General features: G+C 48.6%; 2 protein-coding genes and 1 pseudogene across 2 annotated transcripts; 2 read left to right on the top strand and 1 right to left on the bottom strand.

Moving 5' to 3' along the window:
• Positions 1 to 157: 157 nt before the first annotated feature.
• Positions 158 to 2,555, top strand: LOC119526839 (annotated as a pseudogene).
• A 6,322-nt stretch (positions 2,556 to 8,877) lies between these two features.
• On the top strand, positions 8,878 to 17,319 carry C1H3orf84 (chromosome 1 C3orf84 homolog). Its single transcript, XM_037829067.1, has 4 exons — positions 8,878 to 8,904; positions 10,664 to 10,777; positions 16,416 to 16,472; positions 16,903 to 17,319. The coding sequence occupies exons 1-4, from the start codon at positions 8,878 to 8,880 to the stop codon at positions 17,317 to 17,319; spliced, it is 615 nt and encodes a 204-aa protein (XP_037684995.1).
• A 744-nt stretch (positions 17,320 to 18,063) lies between these two features.
• On the bottom strand, positions 18,064 to 22,891 carry KLHDC8B (kelch domain containing 8B). The gene is made up of 6 exons (XM_037829061.1): positions 22,766 to 22,891; positions 21,378 to 21,886; positions 20,113 to 20,277; positions 19,540 to 19,764; positions 19,340 to 19,441; positions 18,064 to 18,912 (listed from the first exon to the last, which is right to left on the bottom strand). The coding sequence occupies exons 2-6, from the start codon at positions 21,751 to 21,753 to the stop codon at positions 18,716 to 18,718; spliced, it is 1,065 nt and encodes a 354-aa protein (XP_037684989.1). The 5' UTR covers positions 21,754 to 21,886; positions 22,766 to 22,891; the 3' UTR covers positions 18,064 to 18,715.
• Between the last annotated feature and the right edge of the window lie 291 nt (positions 22,892 to 23,182).

Raw genomic sequence — 23,182 nt, 5'->3', positions numbered from 1 at the left:
GCATAACTATATGATCATACTGTGAACAGTTGATTGTATACCATGGACGACTGTATGGTTTGTGAATATATATCAATAAAACTGAATTAAAAAAAAAAACACATCTACCTGCTTCCTTTCGGCCAGTTCCTCCATCTTGCAGTAGTAACTCGCCAAAATGATGAACACAAAGGGAAAGAGGAGAGGCACCCACTATATGTTTCCTAGGCCTTTTAGAAAACATGGAGTTGTTCCTTTGGCCACATATATGCAAATCTACAAGAAAGGTGGTATTGTAGACATCAAGGGAATGGGCACTGTTCAAAAAGGAATGCCTCACAAATGTTACCACGGCAGAACTGGAAGAGTCTACGGTGTTACCCAGCATGCTGTTGGTATCGTTGTAAACAAACAAGTGAAGAGCAAGATTCTTGCCAAGAGAATTAATGTACGTATTGAGCATATTAAACACTCTAAGAGCTGAGATAGCTTCTTGAAGCGTGTGAAGGAAAATGCTAAGAATAAAAAGGAAGCCAAGGAGAAAGGTACCTGGGTACAACTGAAGCGCCAGCCTGCTCCACCCAGAGAAGCACACTTTGCGAGAAACAGTGGAAAGGAACGTGAGCTACTGGAGCCCATTCCCTATGAATTCATGGCACAAAAGGTGCAAAAAAGAAATAAAAGACTTGTGGATTGTAAAAACAAAACAAAACAAAACAAAAATACATGTACCTAACTCAGATTCCCAAAATACATGAAGCTAAAACTGACAGAATTTAAGGGAGAAATTTGTGGGCCTACATTAATGGTAGGAGACTTCAATACACCACTGTAATGTGGATAGAACACCCACACTGGGGGATAATGGATAGAACATCCAGACAGGAGTTGAATAAAGCAATACAAGACTTAAATAATACTCTAAACCAACTAGACCTAACAGACATGTATAGAACAACTCACTGAACAACATCAGAATATACATTCTTCTTTAGTTCACATAGATCATCCTCCAGGATAGGCCATATCTTAGTCCATAAAACAAGTCTCAATAAATTCAAAAATATTGAAATCATACAATGTATCTTCCCAACCACAAGGTAATGAAGCTAGAAATCAACAATAGAGGGAGAAATGGAAAATTCACAAACATGTGGAAATAAAACAACCCACTCTTAAACAGCCAACGGTTTAAAAAGGAAATCACGAGGGAAATTAGGAAATACCTTGAGGCAAATGAAATTGAACATACAACACACCAAAACTTATGTGACAATACAAAGGCAGTGCTGAGGGAAATTTATAGCTCTAAATGCTTACATGAAAAAAAGAGAAAGATTTCAAATCAGAGACCTGCTTCAAAACTGAAAGAACTAGAAAAAGAAGAGCAAATTAAATCAAATCAGCAGAAGGAAGGAAATAACAAAAATTAGAGAGGAAATAAATGAAATAGAGAATTAAAAAACTAATAGAATCAACAAAAACAAAAGTTTGACAAGATCAACAGTAAAATGACAAATCTTTAGCTAAATTGATGAAGAAAAGAGAGGACACAAATGACTAAAATCAGAAATGAAAAGGGAGACATTACTACTGACCCCACTGAAATAAAACGGACTATAAGAGGATACCGTCAACAACTCGACACCAACAATATTTGCAGACCAATGTTCATATCGGCATTATTCACAATTTCCTAAAAATGGAAGCAACCCATGTCCATCAACTGATGAATGGATAAACAAAATGTGTTATATAACACAATGGAATATTATTCAGACAGAAAAAGGAATGAAGTTCCGATACAGGCGACAACATGGATGAACCCTGAAGACATGTTGAGTGAAATAAGTCAAACACAAAAGGACAAATATTATATGATATCACAGATATGAAATAACTATAATAAGCAAACTCAGAGAGTCAGAATCTAGAATACAGGTAACCAGAGGATGGGGTGGGGATAGGGAACCAGGAGTTAAGGTTTAAAATCTATACGGTTTCTATTAGAGATGATGGAAAAGATTTGGTAACAGAAGGTGGTGATGGTAGCACAAGATTCTGAATGCAATTAACAGTATTGAAATATATTTGAATGTGGTTAAAAGGGAAATGTTGGGTTGTATATATGACTCTAGAACAAAATTTTTAAAAAAAATCCATGGAACTGTGCAAGACAAACAGTGAACCCTAATTTAAACCATGGACTATAATTAATAGTACAATTATAAAATTATGCTTACATCAATGGTAACAAATATATCACATTAATGCAAGGTATTTAAAATAGGGTGGAAAATAAGAATCTTGCATTTTATGCATAATTGTTCTATAAACCCATAACTTCTCTAATTAAAAAATATATATTTCATAGCTCTGTCCACTGAAAATATTTAGAAACAATGACTAACCGGTAGAAATGTGCCTTCCTCGTACCCCGTTTGCAGGCGTGCTGCACCACACCCCACTACGAGGAACCAGGGCTCCTGAAGAAATGCCAGTTCCAGGACTGGGACCAGAGACGCCTCAGGTCAGCCCAGGACATCTTGCTGCATGAGACAGCAGGGAAGTTATGAAAGACTACTAGGGCCAAAGACTACTAGTTAGCCACCTAAAGGAGCTCTCTGTTAAATTCATAATTATACCCAAAAACCTCACTGGTAACTGAAGGACAGGAAATTAACCCATTATTCTGAAAACTGGTAAATAAAGGGAAAGAATCATTTCTCTTACCTTTCTAGAACAAACTGTACCTCAGAGTAACCAACACACAGATGAAAGTTCTTCTTTATATAGAAGTATTCCAACTAATAAAAACAGAAGTAGAGGATCAGAATATTACCATTTTGCAGCCCTAATGAAAATAACGGATCTAAGCAATGATCATCCACGGCTACTAAAACCATGGGTGAAAGGCCGAAGGGGAACTTTAAAGTTAGAAGGGTCAGGCTGGCAATACCTAGACCACGTGATGGCTCTTCCGTCACAGGACAGACACCAGACTCAGCAGGTACCTCCTGATAAGGTGCAACCAGAGGCGCGTAGCATCACCAGTGAGGTATTTGTGCCAAAGAATATCGAGTCTTAATCTGATTAAGTTTCTGCTCTACCAGTTTACAGAAAACACAGGAGGAGTTAAACAGCACCACAGGAACAATCAGCACAATCCAGAGAGTGGGAAATCCTACAATTTAAATGACCCTATTCTTTCAAAATATAAAAGGCAAGAAAAACAGGAGGTGTGGGAATCTAGATTAAAAAAGATTTATGAGGCACATTAGCCAAATACAGTGTGTTCGGACACTGAGTTGTAAGAAAACAATCAAGGAAATGTATGGATTGGATATTTAGTGATATTAAGAAATTGTTATGTGTGATGATAATAGTGTGTTTATATTGAGTCATTTTTTCTCCATATCTCTTATTAAATACACACTTAAGTTTTAAATGGATAAAATAACTTAATGTCTGTGATTTGCTTAAAACAAATGTAGTTGGGCCGCTGGAATAGGGAAAGGGTCCAGGCTAGCGCTAGGTTGATAACTGTTGAAGCGAGACGACTTGGTACATTGGATTTCTTTTATCCATTCTCTACTTTTGTAATGTTTGAAATTTTCCACAATAGTTAATACCTTGTGTGAGCTGACAACTCCCAAATTTATTACTTCCAACCCAGAACCCTTCCCTGAACTCCTGACTCCTATACTCAGCTGCTGACCCGACATCTCTACTTGAATGACTGATATTCACCTCAAACCTCACATGTCCAAAGCCCAGATCCTCATCTTTCCCCCTAAACATTCTCCACCTATAGTTTTCCTATTTCAGTTAAGGGTAACTTCATCACTGCAATTGCTCAGGCCATAAACTGAAGAGTCCTCCTTGATTCCTTTTTCTCACACCCTCACATCAAATCTGTCGGCAAATACTGCAGTAACTCCTTCAAATTATACCCAGCATCTGACCATTTCTCACTCCCTTGTAAGGCTGCCAGAGAAAATAAAGGATGCCCAGTTTAAACCTGAATTTTTCAAATATTGCGTGGGACATACTTGTGCTAAAAAAAAAACTTGTTTACTTGAAATTCAAATTTAACTGGGTGTCCTGTATTCTTATTTGCTAAACCTGGCAACCTTAATCTACGCCATCAGCCTGGATTACTGCAACAGTCTCCTAACCGGTCTCCCCGAAACAGCCAGGGGGACTCTAACCCTAAGTCAAAACACTCATTTGCTCAAACCCTCTCCTGGCTCTTACCCTACTCAAAATACAAGCCAGAGTTCTTACAATTACCTACAGGGTCCTCCAAAATCTCCCCGCCTCTCTCCTCTCCATACCTACTTCCATGCCTCCTACGGGCTCCACAGTGCTGTTCCCTCAACCCGGTGCATTCCTCCCTCAAATACCAGCACGGCAGGTGCTCACTCAAACATCACTTATTCAAAATTGTAACCCCTAGACAATCACTATCACTCTTCCCTGTTTTGTTTTTCTCCACAGCACATAATTTTAATACATTTTATGTATTACATCTAACACCAATATATTTTAGCTTGTTTTGTCAGTCTCAGCACACACAGCAACACCCACTAGAATGTAATGTTAAGCTCTATGAGAGCAGGAATTTTTGTCTGTTTTGTTCACTGCTATATTCCCAGAACCTAGAATAGTGGTTGGCACATTAATAGATGCTCAGAAAATAGTTAAATGAGTTAACAACAACTTGGGAACTTAGAAGAATGGAGCAAAACATTATTAGCATTACAGTTACAAGTGGATTTCCACAAATTAAAAAATACGTATTTGTTTTCAATTATTACATGTCAAGTTCCTAGACCAGCACAGACATATCATATATTTTAATAAAGGAGATGTAGTGTAAATACAGGATTCCTGCCTTTTGTTTACTTATTTCTTTAATAGCCTAGTTTCTTTTTTCCCTCCAAAATCCCTCCTTCTAGAGTCTTGATTTAGAATCTAGATACTTTTATACACATTACTAGATCAAGATCATTATTTAAGGCCATTATCACCTTAAATCCTTTATCATTTTCTCTTTCTGTTTATGCTGACAGGGGAAAGCACAACTATATAGCCTGTGGCTTGGGTCTAGAATAACTGCACCAGGCTCCAGAACACAACTGATAATCGTCAGAGGTTTTTTAATGTGTTGAAAGAATTCCATGATTTTACCCTTATCTTGACCATGACTTGGGGGCACAATGTCCTCAGCCTCAGGTTTATCTGTTTTCATGTCACCTTCCCCAGAGGGCAGAAAACCCAGCTTCCTGAATCTGTCCTTGCAGATGCTAGTCCAACACAAGCAATGAAGAAAACATTTTCTAAGGCAAATGCAAACTGACATGCACACATTAAAAACCTTGAGAAGGGCAGGCTAAAGTTATTAAGGGAAGCATAAAAGGGGAGGAAAGGCTGAGTGCATGCAAGAAATAACATTTCCACAGAAACAGCTCTGGCAGGGTTGGTAGGAAAGGGAGGAACATGGAGTGGGGGGAGGGTCCCTGAGGGGTACAGACCCTCCCCCATCTGGCCCGTCTTCAACTCAGAGAATCCTGAGGCGCGGGGTGAGGCGCTCCAAGGGCGCCTGAGACTCCTCCACTCGGTCGCAAAGGAAGGTCTGCCCCTGTGTCTGCGCGCCCTTCCAGCCTCCGCCAAGCCCGCCCCAAACGCGAACAGCTGTTGTGTCGCATCTTCAGTCTCTCCTTGACAATCCTGAGATTCGCTTTGGGCTCCTAGACTAAATCATTCAGATATCCTTTCTAGAGTCCTCCAAGAGATTTTCCATATTACAAACAAAGACAAATGGCTTCTCTGGGTTCCCGCCCAGACCTCCCGGGCCAACCCTCTTCCTTCAGCCTCCCGGGCGGGACCCGGGATGGGAGGCCGTATCCCCCAGCGAATCCAACGAAGAAAACAGCTCTCCAAGGACAAGTGCAGAAGTAAAGACTCCTTCAGGAGCCAGAACTCCCACAGGGAAAGAAAGGGCGAAGAGGGACTCCAGCGCCAGGCTGAAATCGAGAAGCAGGCGTCCCAGGGGACGCCACGACGGCCCCGGGAATCCTGAACCCGTCCAGACGGCCCGGCCTGGCTCCCCAACCACCCCCGCCCACCCAGCCCAAACCCCTCTCGCCCCCACCTCTGGCGGCCAGCGCGGGCCAGACCTTGGGGCTGTCCGAACCCGGCCTCGAGGCCTCCTACTCTCGCCTGGGCCGCCTCAACATGCGCGGCCCCGCCCCCAGGGCCCGTTATAACCAATGGGGATCCCACCTCGCCTCGGAGCCCCGCCCCCGCCACGGCACGCGGCTGACAGTTCTAACGGTTTTAACCGTCTTAACGGTCCTAACGGTCCTAACCGTCCTAACCGTCCTAACCGTCTTAACCGTCACCGTTTTGGACCTCGGCCAGGCAGCCTACTTCACGCCACACGCCCCCATACCCAGCACACATACTCCCTGCTGCATGTACCCCCTCATATCACCTCACCCACAGCCCGCTGCCCATGCCTACTCCACCCGGCACCCCTTCACCAGCCTAGACTCTCTAATACAATGCTTCACCCACTCCCAACTGGATGCACCAAGAACAAGGCAGCCAGCGCCGGGGGGCCAGGACGCCGTGAACCCGCGAAACGGCGACATGCCGTCCGTTGAGGGCAGCATGTGGGCTGGGCCGGCTGGCTATGGGCCAGGGCATGACTGGGGCACAGGAGGTCAGAGCTAGCGCAGGACAGGGGAATTAGCTGGGGCGAGAGGCACTGCGGTCGGAAGGGAACACAGTAATGGGGGGTTGGGGTTGAGGGGAGGGTAAGAAGGCAAGAAATCGTTTGAGGTGCCGGCCAGCTGGATGCTGGAGTGGCCTGAGACCAAGAGACTCAGGATCAGGTTTTGAGGGGTAGGGAGGGGGCCGCCCAGGGTTATAGATGGCTTTCAAAGCCTGGACACAGAATGAGCTCAGCAACGGAGCCAGAGTAGATGGAAAAGAGATTGGATTGAGCCCGAAATGCCTGGAAGATGAGGAAAAAGCAGCAAATGATCCAGAGCAGGAGTGGTCAGGGACGGAGAAGGGACACCAGGAGAGTGCGGGGCTCTGGCAGTCACCTAGAACACCTTTCAAACAGGAGGAGGAGATCAGCTGTGTCAAATGCTGCTGAGGCTAGGAAATTGAAGATTGAGAATTAATTATCTGTGATCTTGTCAGGAGCAGTTTCAGTGGATGAGTGGGGCAAAAACTGGATTGGTGTGTGGATTCAGGAGAACAGGAGGAGAGAAGTGGTATATCCACACAAGGGAATACTACTCAGCAATCAAAAGTAATAAACGATTGATATGCACAACAACATGAATAAATCTTTACTTATCCTGAGTGAAAGAAGCCAGACACAAAAGAATACCATACTGTATGATTTCATTTATGTAAAATTCTAGAAAATGCAAATTAATCTGCAATGGCAGAAGGCAGGTTGGTGGTTGCCTGGGCCAGGTGAGTGCCCTAGGGAGGGATTACAAAGTGGCAGGAGAAAATGGGGGGCAGGGGGGTATTGGATATGTTTACTGTCTTGACTGTGGTGATGTTTCATGGGTGTATACATAGATCAAAGGGTGTCAAATGTACACTTTCAATATGTGCAGTTTACTTTGTGTTAATTATACCTAAATAAAGCTTTAAAAAAAAACATTACAGATAAAGTTGAAACTCCACTATGTCCTCCATGATCCCATTCTTCTTGTTCCCTTCCCCAGGTGACTTCTCTTCTGCATTTGGTAACTATCATTTCTATACATGCTTTATACTTTTAGTTTATATGTGTGTATCCATGGAGAAAATACAGTATTGTTTCACATGTTTGTATCTTTTTATAAACAGAACATTTTTGTGCATTCTTCAACAACTTTTTGACAACATCTTGTTTTTAACATTTCTATGTATTCAAGTATCTTAGTCCATTCACAGTAATTTCAGTGTTCTATTTCATTGTGTAACTATAGTCCAATTTCTTCATTGTCCTGTTTGGTAAACATCCAGACTACTACATTGCTCCCCCAGGTAGACACTGCAATGAACTTTCTTGAGTACAAGTGAGAGGAACACTCTAAGGTAACTACACTGGGTTGGATTTCTGGCTAGTAGGACATGTGCCAGTGACAAAAGCCGGGTCTGAGAGTTTCCTGTGGTTGAACTTTCTATTGACACATTTTTAGAAGCTGATCACCACCTTTCTTTGGTTTGTAAAGGGGACAACTTGTTCACACCACTGTGTTACAAATGAGAGAGGCAACAATCTACCCAAGGGTAGCTGGGAATGGAACCGTGATATCAATCTTCACATGCTCCTCAGTTATGGCCCCTGTTATACTCTCCTCCATTTGGAACTTGTAATGTTTTTCTGCCATGATTAGTGTTGCAAGTCACCCCAAACTCCTAAGAAAGAATTTGGCAAAGCCTTATTCTGAAGCAGCAATTTTATCCTAAGAGCCAACAACCCCTTTAAAATTTCTTGTCACTCCATGAAACACTTTCTAAATTTACAACCCCGGCAGTATGGCTGCACAGTTTTAAAAATTCACGATTTGCCTCTAAAGTGTTCTTTAATATTTTATTGGCTGCAAGTCCACCAGACTCCATCATGGAGCCCCATATGTTTCTATACATAAGGGCTCTCCTGAGCTGTTAATGCCAAGAGGAATATTTCTCTCTCCTGGAGAGGTAGAAACAGAGCAGCAAGCTGGGCACTGACTCAACAATCAGCAGCATTGTGCAGTCATAACCTCCGGTTGTTACTAAGCAACAAGAAGTTGACCTTCTGAAATTCTCCTTTCTCAGATGTAGCCTCAAAAAGACAAGAGGAAAGTTTGCTTTTTCCACTCTTTTCCTGGAAAGATGCAAAGTGCTTTAGCAGGCTCCTGGGTAAGAGTTTACCTTCCAATTAATCCTGGCTCCCGGCCCTAGGACCGTGACTGAAATTTGAGTGTGCCATGAGGGTGAAATGAGAAGGGTTTCATCCAGCTAGTGGAAGACCCTGGGACACCCACTCCCCCTTCACCACCCTGAGGTCACCACTGGAGACTGTCCAGTCTGCCTTACACCTCTCCCCCTCATCAGCTGACTGAACTCCTAATCCTTTCCTTTGTTTGATCCCCTCAAACTTACAGAGTTGAACTCTTTGGTCTGGGAACACCTTAAGGGCAAAGGAAGTGTTTTACTCCATCTGTGTTTTCCATACACACCCTGGGCCTGAAACACAGTAAAGGTTAAATGAACAGACAGTAAGCAGTGTTTGACAGATGGTAGAGGATGGCCAGACAAGTAGGGTGACCCGAACCTTCAGTGGGACGAACAGACATGGGGCTTCCCAATTCCGTTGAGCCCACTGTGATGGCTGGAGGCCAGGCTTGGAACAGGTTCCCTCTGCTCAGGGATATGACCAAGGAGGACCAGATTCACCTACCCTCTCCAGGGACACTAAGGAAAAAGTGGTTGAGACATAGGGGTCCCCTGGCCAGACAAGGTCATCCACGGGATGTCTGCCTAACAACATCAGCACAGTCCAGCACCTTCTTAGACCTCTGATAGTTGCTCATTTCTGTCTTCTGATAGTGCCTCTTTCTGAAATTTTCTTCAGAATGTCCCTGTTGGTAAAGTACTCCTTTGGAAAGTTCATCCTTTGCTTGTGTGTCCCAGTTTCAGAGGGTGCCCTCTTGTCCCAAAACAGCAGGATATGTATCAAATATGTTCACAACTTTGTCAGTGGACGCAGAAGACGGCTCCATTCAACCCTTGCTCTTCAGGGACCTCTGACCTGCTACTAGCCCTGGGGGAAGGAACAAAAGAAATTTCCTCTCAGACTCCTCAGGGAGGGACCATGCCACTGGGCACCTGCCCTGCCCTCAAAACTTGGATCCCTGCTCCCCAACTGAGAGCCTGTTTGACTCTCTCCTTTACCGAAAAGTATCCCCTTGTTTTTAGAAAGGAATCCATATTCCTGACCTGTTCTAGGCCCTTCTCCTCTCTGACCTCATCTCACATCTCTTCCCAGCTTGCTCATAATCATTTAGCCAAGGGGCTTCTTTCTTGTTCTTCTAACACAACTCTCTCTTTCTGGCCTCTGAGCCTTTGCCCTTTAGTTCCCACCACTTAGAATTTTCTTTTATTGCTCCTCACATGACTGACTCCTTCTTGCCTTCAGGTCCCACCCCCATCGTCAGGTCCAGAGGGGTGTCCCTGTTCTCTGTCTAGTCACCAGGTTATTTCTTCCCTGACCCTCTTCATTGCATCTAACTCCCTCACCAGAGGGAAGGTTCATAGGACCACAGCTCTCCTTTCTGTCTTTTCATTGCTCTCTCCCCAGCACACACTAAGCCTGCCCTTATTAAAGAATGAATGAATCAATGAATGTTATCCTTTCCCCCCACACAGGAACACAGTAGATTTCCCAGGTGGGTCTGGGAGGTCACAGCTAAAGCCAACTGGCCCAAACATGGATTTAGACAACTCTCTACCAACCCCTCGCTCAGTGTATCCCTCCTTAGATTTTTTCTATTCTGTCAGGACCTCCTTGGAGGGATTTTTAGCCTGGATTCTCTGGACAGCTCATTTAGGGACCCTGAGGTCTGGGATTCAAAATGGAGGTGTGGGTGGGCTCACCCTCATGCCTGTCCTGTTACAGCACAACAATGGCTTCTATGGACACTATCAAGGCCAATTCAAGGGTGAAAGTGCTCAAGAATACCGCCTTGCAGCCAAGCCCCAGCCTCCAGCAGTGTTCCTGCAGCGGTGTCAGGTAGGAGGTGGCCCAGGAGGCAGCTGGGGTGGCTGGACCAGCTCCTACTTTTCTCAGGCCCCAGAGCATCATCCCCAGCCCTTCCACAGTCTGACTGACAAATGGGGTCTGTCTACCCAGGCACAGGGGTGGAGCCTGGCCCAGCTTCCCTGAAATGTCAGAGCTTTCCCCCTGCAGATGGGGTGGGGAGGAGCTGGTGCCGGGGTGGGGAGGAGCTGGTGCCAGGCTGGGCAGTCTTGCCTCTATACCCCTTCCGGCTGGCAGAGGAAGAGTCAAGGTCTGGGTGGGGTGGGTTGCCATGGGGAGAGAGCCTCCAGACCCAGAAAGTAAGCCTTGAGCTTTGCCAGAAACTTCCCTCATCCTCAGATTCCTTGATGCCATGAAAGATCATGGTCCAGCCCATGGCCAGCCTTGCAGTCCGGGGGATTGGGAATGGGCAGGAAGCCTCCTTATGTCAGGGAAGTAGGTCAGAAGTTGGCTGGGTACCCACCTGCATGCCTGACCAGGTTGGACTGGAAAGGATTGATAGCAGAGAAGGCCCAGAGTGATTGGAAAAGGCTCCCAGAGGAAAGGAGGAGGGATACAGAGCCCCAGGCCCTCCACTACTTCCAGGCCTGGGGACAAGGAGACCTGGAATCACTATGCATCAGTCCAGGGCCCAAACAGTAAAAAGCACACTTAAAACAGGAGAACCTAGGAAAGTCCACAAGAGTGGATGTGAATGCCTCAGGGAAAGGTAGTCTCTTGAGTTTGGTAACAGCCAAGTAATCAGTACCCCTAGGCCTGAAGGGACAAGGGGCAGGTATGACTCCTAGAACCCAGAAGGAGAGAGAGTTGTGTGGTAAGGGTCAACCTAAGAGGACCAGTGACCCTGAGTGGGGGGGCTTAGGCAGGTGGGGGCTGGCCTGGGAGGGAACCGGGAAAAAGATTGCCTCCTCCCAACCTCTCCCCTCCCTCTGTCCCAGTGCTCCCCCATGGCCAGAGGGAAAGGTGCCTGGTGATAAGTGCACTCATCACCCAGGCAAGAGCAGGGTGGAGGAGGGCGGAAAAGGATCTTGAAGTGTGTCCAGAACACAACTTCAGCTTCATGTTTCCCAGTCTCTCCCCTTTTGGTCTAGCCTTGGTAAACATCAAGCTCATCACTGCCTTGGAACCTTTGCATTTGCTCTTCATCTGAACAGAATTCCTTTAGGGCATACATTCTCAAATTCAGCTGCACATTGGAATCAACTTAGGTAGCTCCAACTTGAGCTGCCATTTCCTCCCTCCAGGAATTGCTTTCCCAGGCCCAGAGCAGGTCCTAGAGGCTGCCATGCTTCAAGGTCTGAACTTCCTTAGCATTCCAGTTGGAAGGGCTGTCCTGCCATGGCCAGCCAAACTAGGCCCAAATGCAGTTCCAGACTGCCCTTCAAAGGTGATGGGGCCTGGATAGTGAAGGAGGTTTTCCTGCTTTGTAGTAGCCCTCAGTGGCAGCTCTCATTCCAGAGACCAGAACATCTCAATCTGTTAAACCTGTCCCCCAGGACCAGAGTAGGGGAAATGTTTGGTTGCCAAAGGAAGTGAGGACTTGCTGCAATTATCAGCAGCCCCAAGCAGCAGGAACTGTGTGGTCGGAGATCAGATTGCATAAATGTCAAGCCTCATGGCTCTTTCTAGGCCTAAAGCTGTTATAATTAATGGGACTGCTCAGGGAGGGTGCACATTTTATTTTCTTATTAGCTGAGAGGTACCAGGTTTCAGCTGGAAGATTCCAGCTATTGTTGTTGAAAATCTTTCCAAGATGTGGCATCCAATTTCCTTTAGTTTGGGGCAGGTAAAAATTTTGTTCATGACATTTAGTGGCAGGACAATGCTCAGGATTCTGGTGTGATTTTTGTTTGTTTGTTTGTTTCCTTCTAAACCAGATTCATCTGTTTCTAGCCTTTTTCTGCCTGACTCTTGGGAAATGTAATTCTGGTCCTGTTTGTTTCTAAGGTCAGGCAAGAGTTCCTAGGGTTCTTGGCTGGTGGCAGGTCCTTTATCAGTGGTGCCATGATGGCTGTGCCCCTGCTGCTGCTCCATGCCACAATCTGCCACAGAGGTTCTCTCTTGATACCCACTCACTATAGACCACCCAGCTTTCGGGGGTACTGTCAGCCCTCCCACACAAAGGTGTGGCACACTCCCAGGAAACCTAGGTCTCCTCCAAGGCCTCCAGCTGGAATCCCAGCCCTAGCCCCACCTGCCCAGGGACCATGAGTTTTGCTACCTCCAGGGAAAAGGAGACCTGGATGGTTAAGAAACAAAGATGCAAGTGATAATTCTCAGGGGCAAGAAAACCCAGCATTGCCTGGGTGGAAAGAAAATGACTGCACTTCTCATGAGGTTCCCACAGTTGTAAGAACAAAACTTGAGTCAGTGGGAGTCAATAGATTGTCCTGCCACTGTAAGAATAGTGAGTTTCCAAGTTTTGAGCCACCTCCTACAATGGAGGTCCTCGTTCTAGAACTGTGTACAATTCTGTAACTCAGGAAAGAGATGGGGGGGGGAATTTAGGGGTCAAGGGGAACTTGCCCCAGGCTGCAGATTTTTTGTCTTTTTTTTTTAATTGAAACTTTACTGGGATAATTGTAGATTTGTATGTAGTTGTAATAAATAATACAGAGAGATCTCATCTACACTTTGTCCAGTTTCCCCCAATGGTAACATTTTTCTAAACTCTAGTATAATATCACAACCAGGATAGTCTACTTATCTTACCGAGATATCCTCAGTTTTACTCATACTCACTTATGTATTAAGTTCAATACAATTTTATTGCCTGTGTAGATTTGTATTTTGTATCCACTACCACAGGCAAGATACTGACCAACATCCCAAGGATCCCTGGTGTTGCCCTTTTAAAACCACACCTTCTTCCCTCTCATCCTCCATCCCTAATCCTGGCAACCAGGCTGTCCTCCATTTCCAAAATTTTGTCATTTCAAAAATGTTATATAAATGGAATAATACAGTATGTAACCTTTGGGGATTGGCTTTTTTCGCTCAGCATAATTTCCTAGAGATTCACCAAGTTGCATGTATCAATAGTTTGTTCCTTTTTATTACTGAGTCATATGTCATGGTATATATGTACCAGTTTGTTTAACCATTCACCTACTGAAAGACATCTGGACTGATTCCAGTTTTGGGCTCTTACAAATGAAGTTGCTATGAACATTTGTGTATAGGTTTTTGCGTGAGCATAAGTTTTCATTTCTCTGGGATAAATCCTAGGTGTGAAATTGCTTGGTCATGTGGTAGTTGCGTGTTTAGTTTTTTAAAAAAAACCATCAAATTGTTTTCCAGAGGGGCTATACTATTTCACATTCTCATCAGCAATGTATGAATGATCCAATTTCTCTACATTCTCACCAATGTTTGGTATTGACATTACTTTTTATTTTAGATATTTTGATAGGCATGTAGTGCTATCTCATTGTGGTTTTAAATTTGCATTTCCCTAATGATTAATGATGTTGAATATCTTTTCTTGTGTTATTTGTCATGTGTATATCTTCTTTGGTGAAATATGTGTTCATGTTGTTTGCCTATTTTCTATTTGGATCATTTGTCATTTTATTGTTGAGTTTTGAGAGTACTTTATATATTCTAGATACTAATCCTTTGATGGATAGGTGGTTTACAAATATTTTCTCCTAGTCTGTAACTTGTCTTTTCATCTCTTCATGTGGACTTTCGTAGAATAAGAGTTTTTAATTTTGATGAGGTACAATTTATCAATTTTTTCTTTTATGGCTCTTGCTTTTGGTATCAAGTCTAAGAAGTCTTTGCCTAGCTCTAGATTCTGAAGATTTTCTCTTATGTTTTTTTCTAAAAGGGCCATGGGTTTTTAATCCCCATTGTGTCAGCTTACTTTATGAGGAATGAAAGGTAAGGCTGGCTGGCTTCCCACAGGCTCACACCTTTGTAGAGCTTTCAGTCTGATTAGAGGGTCTCTCTAAGGCAGGAGGTTCCATGAGGGGAGCTTGTTAAAGATGCATATCACAGGCCCCATCCTGAAGATTCTGGTTTGGGGTCTGGAATGGGGCCAGCCCCTGCATTTTATCTGGGAACCTGTTGTTGGCCAATGCTTATGCCCCCAACCCCAAGCCTGAAATCACCATATACAATGGGCTCTAGAATCAGACCACTGGGGTCTGCAGCAGTAAAGGCCAAGTTGGGGGAGGGAGTAGCTCTGGAGGCAGAGACCAGGCACAGAAGGAAGAAGGTCTTAGGAGAGATTTTTGTTTCGGTCTGGGAGCCTGAGGTGGCCTTTCTCTGCCTGAGGATGGGGCATAGCTCTCTGGCTCCAACTTCGCCAGAGAAAATGCCCCGAGACCACAGTCTTCTGTTCCTTTTCATTGACTTAATAGCAGACATTTATTGAGCCAGTACCAGGCACTGTTCTCAGTGCTGGAGTTAAGGATGTGACCAAGACTGACAATAACTTTTACCCACAAGGAGCTTATGTTCTAGTGGGGAGACATCAGATGGTAAGCAACATCATATATATAATCATACAGTATACAAGAAGGTGAAAAATTCTATGGGACAAAAATAAAGCAGAGTCGAGGTGATGGGACTATTGGTGTAGTGCTCAAGGAAGGCTTCCCAAGAGGGAGGTGAGAGGGGCTCATGGCCAGCTGAGGAAAGAGTCCCAGGAAAAAGGAAAAGGCAGTGCAAAGGTCTGAAATGGGAGTACTTTGTGTGTTTGAGGAGCAGTAAGACTAGCATGGCTGCTCAGAGGGACAGATATTACGTGGGTCTCAGGGGCAACTATAATGACTTTGGCTTTTAAAAACATGAACTGTTGTGAATTTTCAGCAAACACCATTTGGACTTCTGGACATGATCTGATTTCTGTATTAAAAGAATTATTCTTGCTGCCAAGAGGATAATAGACTGTAGGGGCACAAGCTTGGAAGCAGGGATACAAGTGGGAAGCTCTTGCAATAATTTAGGCAAGAGAGGAAGGTGGCTTGGACCAAGGGAAGCAGTAAGCATGGTGTGAGGAGCCTGATCTTGGGTACATTTTGAAGGAAGCATGAACAGAATTTCCTGGCACATTGGATGTGGGATGGGAAAGAAAACAGTCAAGGGGTACTATGAGGTGTTTGGCAGGATAGAGTGGCCATAGCCTGAGCTTGGAGAGACTATAGGTAGAGTGAGTTTGGGATATGATCCAGAGCTCAGTCACATGTTTGGAGATGCTCTTTAGACATCGACCTGGAGATGTGGAGTCAGCAGTTGACTATTAAGTCCAGAGTTCTGAAGACAGCTCCAGCTAGAGTCAGAAATTACAGTTTCCAGATGGCATTGTAGGGTCAAGAGCTTTGGGCATGCTATGAGGGAGTGAGTGTGGACAGAGGAGGAGAGGACTGAAGCATGAGTCCTGGGTGTTCTGCTTTAAGGGCAAGTTCCAGAACAAGGTATCCCAGAAGTGAGGTGTTGCTTTGTCTCTGCCCTTTCATGGTGTTAACATTTTAGCAGCTTAGGGGTAGTGGCTGCTGGCAGCTTCCCTGCACAACTAGGCCCTGAGGTAAAATCATGGGTGGGTGGGTGGGTGGATAGGTAAGCATCATGCTTCCCATTCACCTTTTTCTCACTGTGTTTCAAGGAGCCAGCGCAGCAACATTTCTTCTCCAAGCATGACAATCGTACATCCTACGACAAAGTAAGTGCTGGAAGGAGGAAGGGAAGAGGATAGGCCCCTATCCAAGGCTGATGTCAAGGACAGAACAGAGGGTAGAGCAGAGGGGATAAGACAATGGGGGGACTTCTTATATAGGCAGATGGGTAGTTGTCTTTCAGACAACCTCTATCCTCTGGTAACAGCCCATTCACCAAACTGAGGCACCTCTCTTTGGTTTCCCCTGCCACTTTGCCTGATAACATGTAAAGATTCCAGGGCCACTCACTTTCTGGGGGCCTTATTCTGGGATGGAAGGTAGGGTGGGGAGGCATGCCAGGATAAGGGAAACTGGGCCCCAGGCCAATGAGGCCAGGTGCAGGCTGGGCATCACCAGGCAGGCTTGGGATTGGGTAGGGCCCAAGGAGGTGCCTCATACCAGGACTGTGGGCCAAGGGCCCATACCGTTGAGGAGGGCCCCTACTGCCTGCTGCAGGGCATCGGGAGGCGGAAAGACCTGGAGCGTCTGGGGCAGCGGCACACCTTCCTGCGCTGGGCACCCTGTGAGCTGAAGTTACGCCAGCAGAGGCCCCTCGAATCCTCCTACCAGTCTGATTTCCGGTCAGTCTCAGAACTCAGTAGCCTCCCCCAGCGCCTTGTCCACTTCGTGCAGATCCAGCCTGCCCGTGCCAGCACCACCTACCAGCAGAACTTCTGCCAGCCATTCCGAGGTGGCCTCTATGGTAGTGACAAATTGGGGCTGGAGGCCTCAGTCACGGACACACTGCCTGACCTCCCAGGAACCCCAAGACCTAAGCTGCTGCAGCACTACCTTCATGCTGGGGTCTCTGAGTGTCTAAATTGGTCCAGAACATTAAACAAGGATAGCTGACACAGGTCTGAGAGGCCTGAGAGCAGTGGGGCACTGCCAAGCCCTGAGCCTAACTCCCATAACACCTATATTCTGGGCAAGGGAGGTGCTTTCCTGAGAGCCCTACTGCCGAGAAGAGGTGAGGCCTGCAGGATGAGGGCTCAGGAGGGTCACCATTACCACAGCAGGTGGGCACTGGGGCCCCAAATACTCCTCTGTTTCTATAGCAACCCCAGCTGTGAGTGCCTTATACCCAAAGAGCTGTAGGGAAATCTGCTCATGGGCAGCAAAGGCTGGAGGAGGTGGCAAGGGTTGGCAGCTTCCTCTGGGAGGTTGCTGCCGTAGAGGAATCTAGTGGATGGCCACAGCCCTACCCAAATAATGGTTCCTCCACAACTGGGACAGAGGGAGGTAGCCCTGGCCACAGCCTCCACTGGACTACCCCTCCCTATGGAAGCAACAGAGGCCTTAGGGAGACTCTACATAACTTGGATATGGAGGTCGTCCTGACCCTGGCTAGTGGCACTGCTTTTTGTCAGTTTTTTCTGCGCTTTGGTTGTCCTATGACCCAAAGCAGTGGAGGAGGGCCATCATCCCACATCACCAAAGGAGAAGGGGTCTAGACAGGGTTAGGCACCAGGTCACTTTGGGGACAGAGGCCAGATCCAAGAGGCTCCTTTTGGGCCCTCATCCCTGAGAGAACTGAGGCCCCTGAAGGAGGTCCAGAGGCTGGAGGGGCAACATGGGAGTACACACCAGGGGCCAAACGCCAGATTTTAGCAGCACGTTTACTTCCACATTCAAACTCCCTGGGTCCTCACAACAGCCCTGTGAGGTAGGTAGGGCAGGAAAGTTTCAGAGATCCCCATTTACAGATGAGGATGCTGAGGCACAGAGAGGTGAAATGAATAGCCCAGGGTCACACATCCAGCAGTGCAGAGAGCCCAAAGCAGCATTCCTCTGGCCCTCTGGAAGTTCCTGCATCCTCTCTTCCATTCTCTCTGTGTTCCCCATCCTCTCTGAACTTTTCTGGGTCAGTGCAGGCTGGCAGTTAGGATTTTTCAGGAATGGCCATTAGATTGGGCCTGGTCAACTCCAAGTGGGCATTGACCCTGTGGGATATGAGGCCCACTCTCCCCCCACCTCCCTGTGCTCCCGGGCTAGACAGAGGGCCCAGTAGGCTCCAGGACAAGAGTGGAGCTATGTGTGGTCTGTGAAGGAATGGTGGTAATAGTGAGTGTGAGCATATATGTGGCATGTGCTAAAGACGCAGGACCCCCCAAGCAGTGCCTCAAGTGCCCACCCCTGTGCCTCCGTCATCCTACAGAGCCACAGTGAGTTTTCCTCAGCAGCAAAAGGAGCCACAGACAACTGCCTCTGGCACTGAGCTGTCCAGTGCACTGGTCCCACTGGGCCTTCAGACCCCATCACGTAGGCACAGTGCCTCCACAGCTTGGCTGGGGCCCTGGGCCACACCCCCAATTACAAACAGCCGGGGCCCAGCCTGTAGGCTGGAGCATGAGCAGCGGGCTGTGGGCATGGTGGGCAGTGCCTCCCAGCGCCGTCGTGCAAGGCTGAAGCCCTCCACGGAGTCTAGAGGGCATGGCTGGTTTCCTGCAGGAAGGAGACAGCACATTGTAAAGGGCACAGACTGTAGGAACTCCAGGCTCTTTCATTCTCATAGCCCAAAGGATAACTCTAAAAGGCATCAGCCCAGGATGGGCTATCAGTGTCTTGTTCCTCATTGCCCCCATTCATTGCTGATTCATTCAATCATTTACTCATTCATGTTTCTATTTGTCTGCTAAGCCATACATTCAGCAGTCATTTGTCCTGGTCTTGTCTCGTAGGGCCCTCAGTCAAGCATCAGGGAACAATCTGAAAGCTGGGCCAGGCAGACCACACCCAACCTGCTTCATGGGTAGGGAACGGAAGCTCACAAAGTCCTGACCCTGGTAGAGCCTGGAGAAGGCAGGAGGTGATACTCAAGCTGCCTCCTTGTCCTGGGCCCCCCTTTTTCCCTAGCTGCACAGAGACTCACCAAGGCCCCCAATGGCCACGATGTGGCCCCCAAGGGAGCCAACCACAAAGTCAGCCCTCTTATCCCTCATGCGCAGACTGCGGGGCAGCTTCGTCCAGGACCCTGCAGGAGAGGGGAGGTCAGATCTAGTCCATACACATACAATGCACCTCGCCAACCCACAGAGAGTGGGAGGACAACCCAGGACAGCCGCTGCTCACCATGCTCGAGGTTGAACATCTCCACAGTGCTGACAAAATGCGGCCGGGAGTAGAAATTGTGGGGCCCTGGCTGCTGCAGGCCGCCCAGGCTAAAGATGCTGCCTTCGGCCATGGCACAGCCAGCAAAGGCCCGGCGGCTGGGCAGGCTGGGGTGTCGGGTCCAGGTACAGGCCTCCAGATCAAAGGCCTCAAAAGCAGTCACTGGGAGCTTGCCCTGGCGGCCCCCTGCCAATGGAATTGGGGGACCTGGGAGAGAGCCTGGGGGGCCTGGCAAGCTCCTCACTAGCCAGGTTGCTGAGCATTCACCACTGCCCACCCCAGCCTCCCACACACAGTTGTATGCACATGGTAACATGGATCATCCACCCTGCAAAACCTCAGGCAGTGGTGTTTGGTTTTCTAACCCCCAGCAGGGTCACTAAAGGTCAGGACCTCAGAGCAGGCCTGGTTTACCCCAACAAAGCTGCTCTTGTCTGGCCATCCCAGGCAGAGTCTGATCTCTACCCCACCCAACCTATAGTGATAGGGACTTCTGGGATCTAAGCCCCTTGCCCACAGCCCCCAGGCCCTTACCCAGGACATAGATCTTGTTCCCATGCAAGAAGGTGGAGGCCCCATAGCAGGGCGTGGGCATGGAGGGTAGCGAAAGCCAGCAGTCCCGGCGAGGTTCATACACCCGTACTTGGGCCTGGGGAGCCGTGTCAGGGCCCATTCCTCCCAGAGCATACACCATACCATCTGCATAGAAAAGAATGGTTCAGACTATACCCTAGGCCTGGCCAGGGCACTCCCACCTTGACAGCTACTCTGGTCAGGCCTAGGGGTGGCTAGGAACCCAGGTGTTTGTGGCACCCCTCTCTAGCAGCAAAAGCCTGCTGCTCACATAAAGTGGGGGATGGGAGAGCTGGGATTCCCGCTCTGGCCAGGGCCTCGCCGAGTGAGGAGCAGGAGGCAGACGATCTAATTATAATCTGGCTCGGTCTCCCTGGAGATGCTATGGCAACCGAGTCTGGCATCCAAACGGGGCTGGCCTGGACCAGTGGTCAGACTGAGAGGCCACAAGGTGGGAGGTCCCCTAGTGGGAGGAGGGCAATTTAAGTCAGGAGGGGGGAGCATACTGGGTTCTGCTCAATATGGAACATGGAGCTCAGTCTGGAGAGGAGGTTCTGGGGATCAGCCAGGGGCCTGGGAGAGGGGCTTGGGACTGGCTGGGCACCTGCAGGGTGGGGACTACAGGCTATATGCCTCCTGTCCCTCGATTCCTGCCAGTACCCCTGCACCATGCGCTTTCCCTAGAGTAGGTTCTTGCTCTGTGTTAGGCCCTCAGGGTCAGCTGGGCGTACTTCTAGGGGTCTTGGGAAAATGGGTCAGTTAGCCTGGGGTTTCCATGGCAATTATTCCCAGGCCAGCTTGGTTCAACTCAGGCTCCAGGTGTGTGCAGGGGTGGATGTGGGGTATGAGCCCTTGCTGGGCCTTGCTCCCCCTCTACTACTCAGGACTAGTTATAACAGTGGGAGTCACCAGGCCACTTTGACCCCTTGTCTTCTACAGACAAGGAAAAGGATGGGGAGGTGGCTGGGACCTTCCATAATCCTGGGGGCCACCCTGTCTCCACCCCTTACCTCACAGCCAGAAAAGGCATTTGAGAGAAGACTGCCATGGAGGGTACAGGAAGCAAGGCTATATCCAGGGCACTCAGGCAAAAATTACAGCTCTTGTCCAATCTCTCAGGATAAGGGACCAAGTCAGGAAAGAATGGAGGGTGTTGGGATACCCGAAGGACTTTCCTTGTAAGGCTGGCTGAGTTCACCCCAGGCCCCAAACCTGGGGCCACTCACCTCTCTCCACAGTTGCAACCCCCATGGCTGCTTGAGGGAGGGTGGCCCGACGCTCCCAGCGGCCCTCGTCAGTCAGGAAGGCCTCCACAGCAGCTACCGGGCTCTGGCCCTCATCCACGCCACCCACCACTAGCACTTGCTTGCCTAGCACTGCGGCAGCAGCCCCAGCCCGGGCAGTGGGCAGTGGTGTCAGTGCCAGCCATGTGTGTGAGGCCAGGTCCAGTATCTCGGCAGTGTCCAGAGGCAGTCCAGCCCGGCCACAGCCCCCCAATACCAGCAGGTGCCTGTCCTGGTAGGCCACTGTGCCATACACCCGGCAGGTGGGCATGGGGGGGAACACCTGCCAAGCAAAAGCCCGGCCACCTCCTGTAGCCATTGTGTTCACTGCCAGTGTTGGGTCATGCTATTTGCTAAGGCTGGAGGCCTCATTGGGGGGCATGATGGGGCCTCATCTTGACTCTGCCAGGCTGCAAGGGGACGTCTGGCCAGTCCAGGGACCTTCCCTTCACCTGGAGGAGAGGGAAAACAAAGGGTCAGGGCCACTGACCACTCCCTAGTAGAACAAATAGTAGCCTATAGCTGGAGATAGGGCAGGGCAAGGACCCACCCTCTCTGGCTACTGTATCATTTTTGAGGCCCTCCTAGAGCAGGAAGGAGGGCAGACTCCCAGATACCCAGCCATCCCCACACCCTGCCCTCACTGAGGAGTTCCTTGGCAAGGCCAAATTTGGGTCTAGATAGGAAGTTAGGTGATTGGGATTCCCTCAACAACCCTTACTTTGACCCTGCATGAATGGAGTCATCCTGTACCCTCCCCCTCACTGGCTTTCAGGGTCCTGGGCAGCCTGGGATCCAGTCATCAGGGTCTCCCACCTGCTTTCAGGAGCCAGTCTCCAAGGTAGCCTTACCAACCCCCTTGGGAGCCATTCTACACCGTTAACCCATTCCCACCACCAAAAGTCCAGGGTCCCAGAGGAGTATAGTACTGGGGGGCTGTATACCAGGGTCCCACACTCCCTCCTTGAGGTCTACGCTTGAGGGTTTGCCCATTTCCAGCCCCCAAAAGCCAGATTCCTTGGTCTATAGAACTGGGGGTAAGGGGAGTCTGGGATCCCATTATCATGTGACTCTAGGGTCCCAGGGTACAGGGTGCTTCCATCAGGAATGGGTAGCTGGACCAATGGGTCCCCCTAACCCCTGATGTCCGAGTTCCCAGCCTTCCCTTTCCCGCAGGGACCACACTCCTGGGATCCCTGACTCAAGGGCCTCCTGGCCCCAAACTTCGCATCCCGCTCGCCGGGGTGGGAGGGCGGGTCCGGACAAGAGCGCTCGGAGCTCTGCGCCCCGCGCCCCAAACTTACCCTGAGTGCGACTTCCGCAGTACTCACCCGACAGGGATCAGGCGCCGCCAAGGCGCGGGGTCCGCTCTTCCGGCTCTGCTGGCACCGGTTCCGGCTGGGGCTGCGGCCGGGCTCCCGCTGGGCTCCCGCTCCGCTCCGCTCCGGCGCGGGGCGGGGTTGGAGCGGATCCGCCCCTCGCCCCCACCCCCGACTCGAGGAAACCGCCTCCCGTCTTAACCCTGCACCTGCCGCGGCTGGAGCAGGGCGCGCCGACTCACGGTCACAAGCAAATGGGTGGACAGACAGACGGACATAGGGACACTGGGATTGCCCCGGATTTGGGGTCTGACTTCGGGCGGGGGCAGAAATGAGGCAGCGGGAAGCGGTGCAACACGTGTACTCAGGGGGTCTGTTCTACACTGCTGGATTCAGCTTGTGAGCGCGGGCAACAGAGCCCGCCCACCG

Source organism: Choloepus didactylus, chromosome 1, assembly GCF_015220235.1.
Source record: "Choloepus didactylus isolate mChoDid1 chromosome 1, mChoDid1.pri, whole genome shotgun sequence".
Taxonomy (NCBI): domain Eukaryota; kingdom Metazoa; phylum Chordata; class Mammalia; order Pilosa; family Megalonychidae; genus Choloepus; species Choloepus didactylus.
The sequence above is the reverse complement of the archived record's forward strand: the minus strand, read 5'-3'. Positions and strand labels throughout refer to the sequence as shown.

Bases quoted from the DNA above. Each gene is read 5' to 3' on its own strand.
- C1H3orf84 (XM_037829067.1), top strand. From the start codon at position 8,878: ATGCAAAGTGCTTTAGCAGGCTCCTGG. The intron at 10,778-16,415 runs GTAGGAGGTGGC...CTGTGTTTCAAG, and splicing joins TGTTCCTGCAGCGGTGTCAG to GAGCCAGCGCAGCAACATTT. The intron at 16,473-16,902 runs GTAAGTGCTGGA...ACCGTTGAGGAG, and splicing joins ATCGTACATCCTACGACAAA to GGCCCCTACTGCCTGCTGCA.
- KLHDC8B (XM_037829061.1), bottom strand. From the start codon at position 21,753: ATGGCTACAGGAGGTGGCCGGGCTTTTGCTTGGCAGGTGTTCCCCCCC. The intron at 19,765-20,112 runs GTAAGGGCCTGG...TTCCATTGGCAG, and splicing joins GAACAAGATCTATGTCCTGG to GGGGCCGCCAGGGCAAGCTC. The intron at 18,913-19,339 runs GTGAGTCTCTGT...TCCTTCCTGCAG, and splicing joins CGTGGCCATTGGGGGCCTTG to GAAACCAGCCATGCCCTCTA.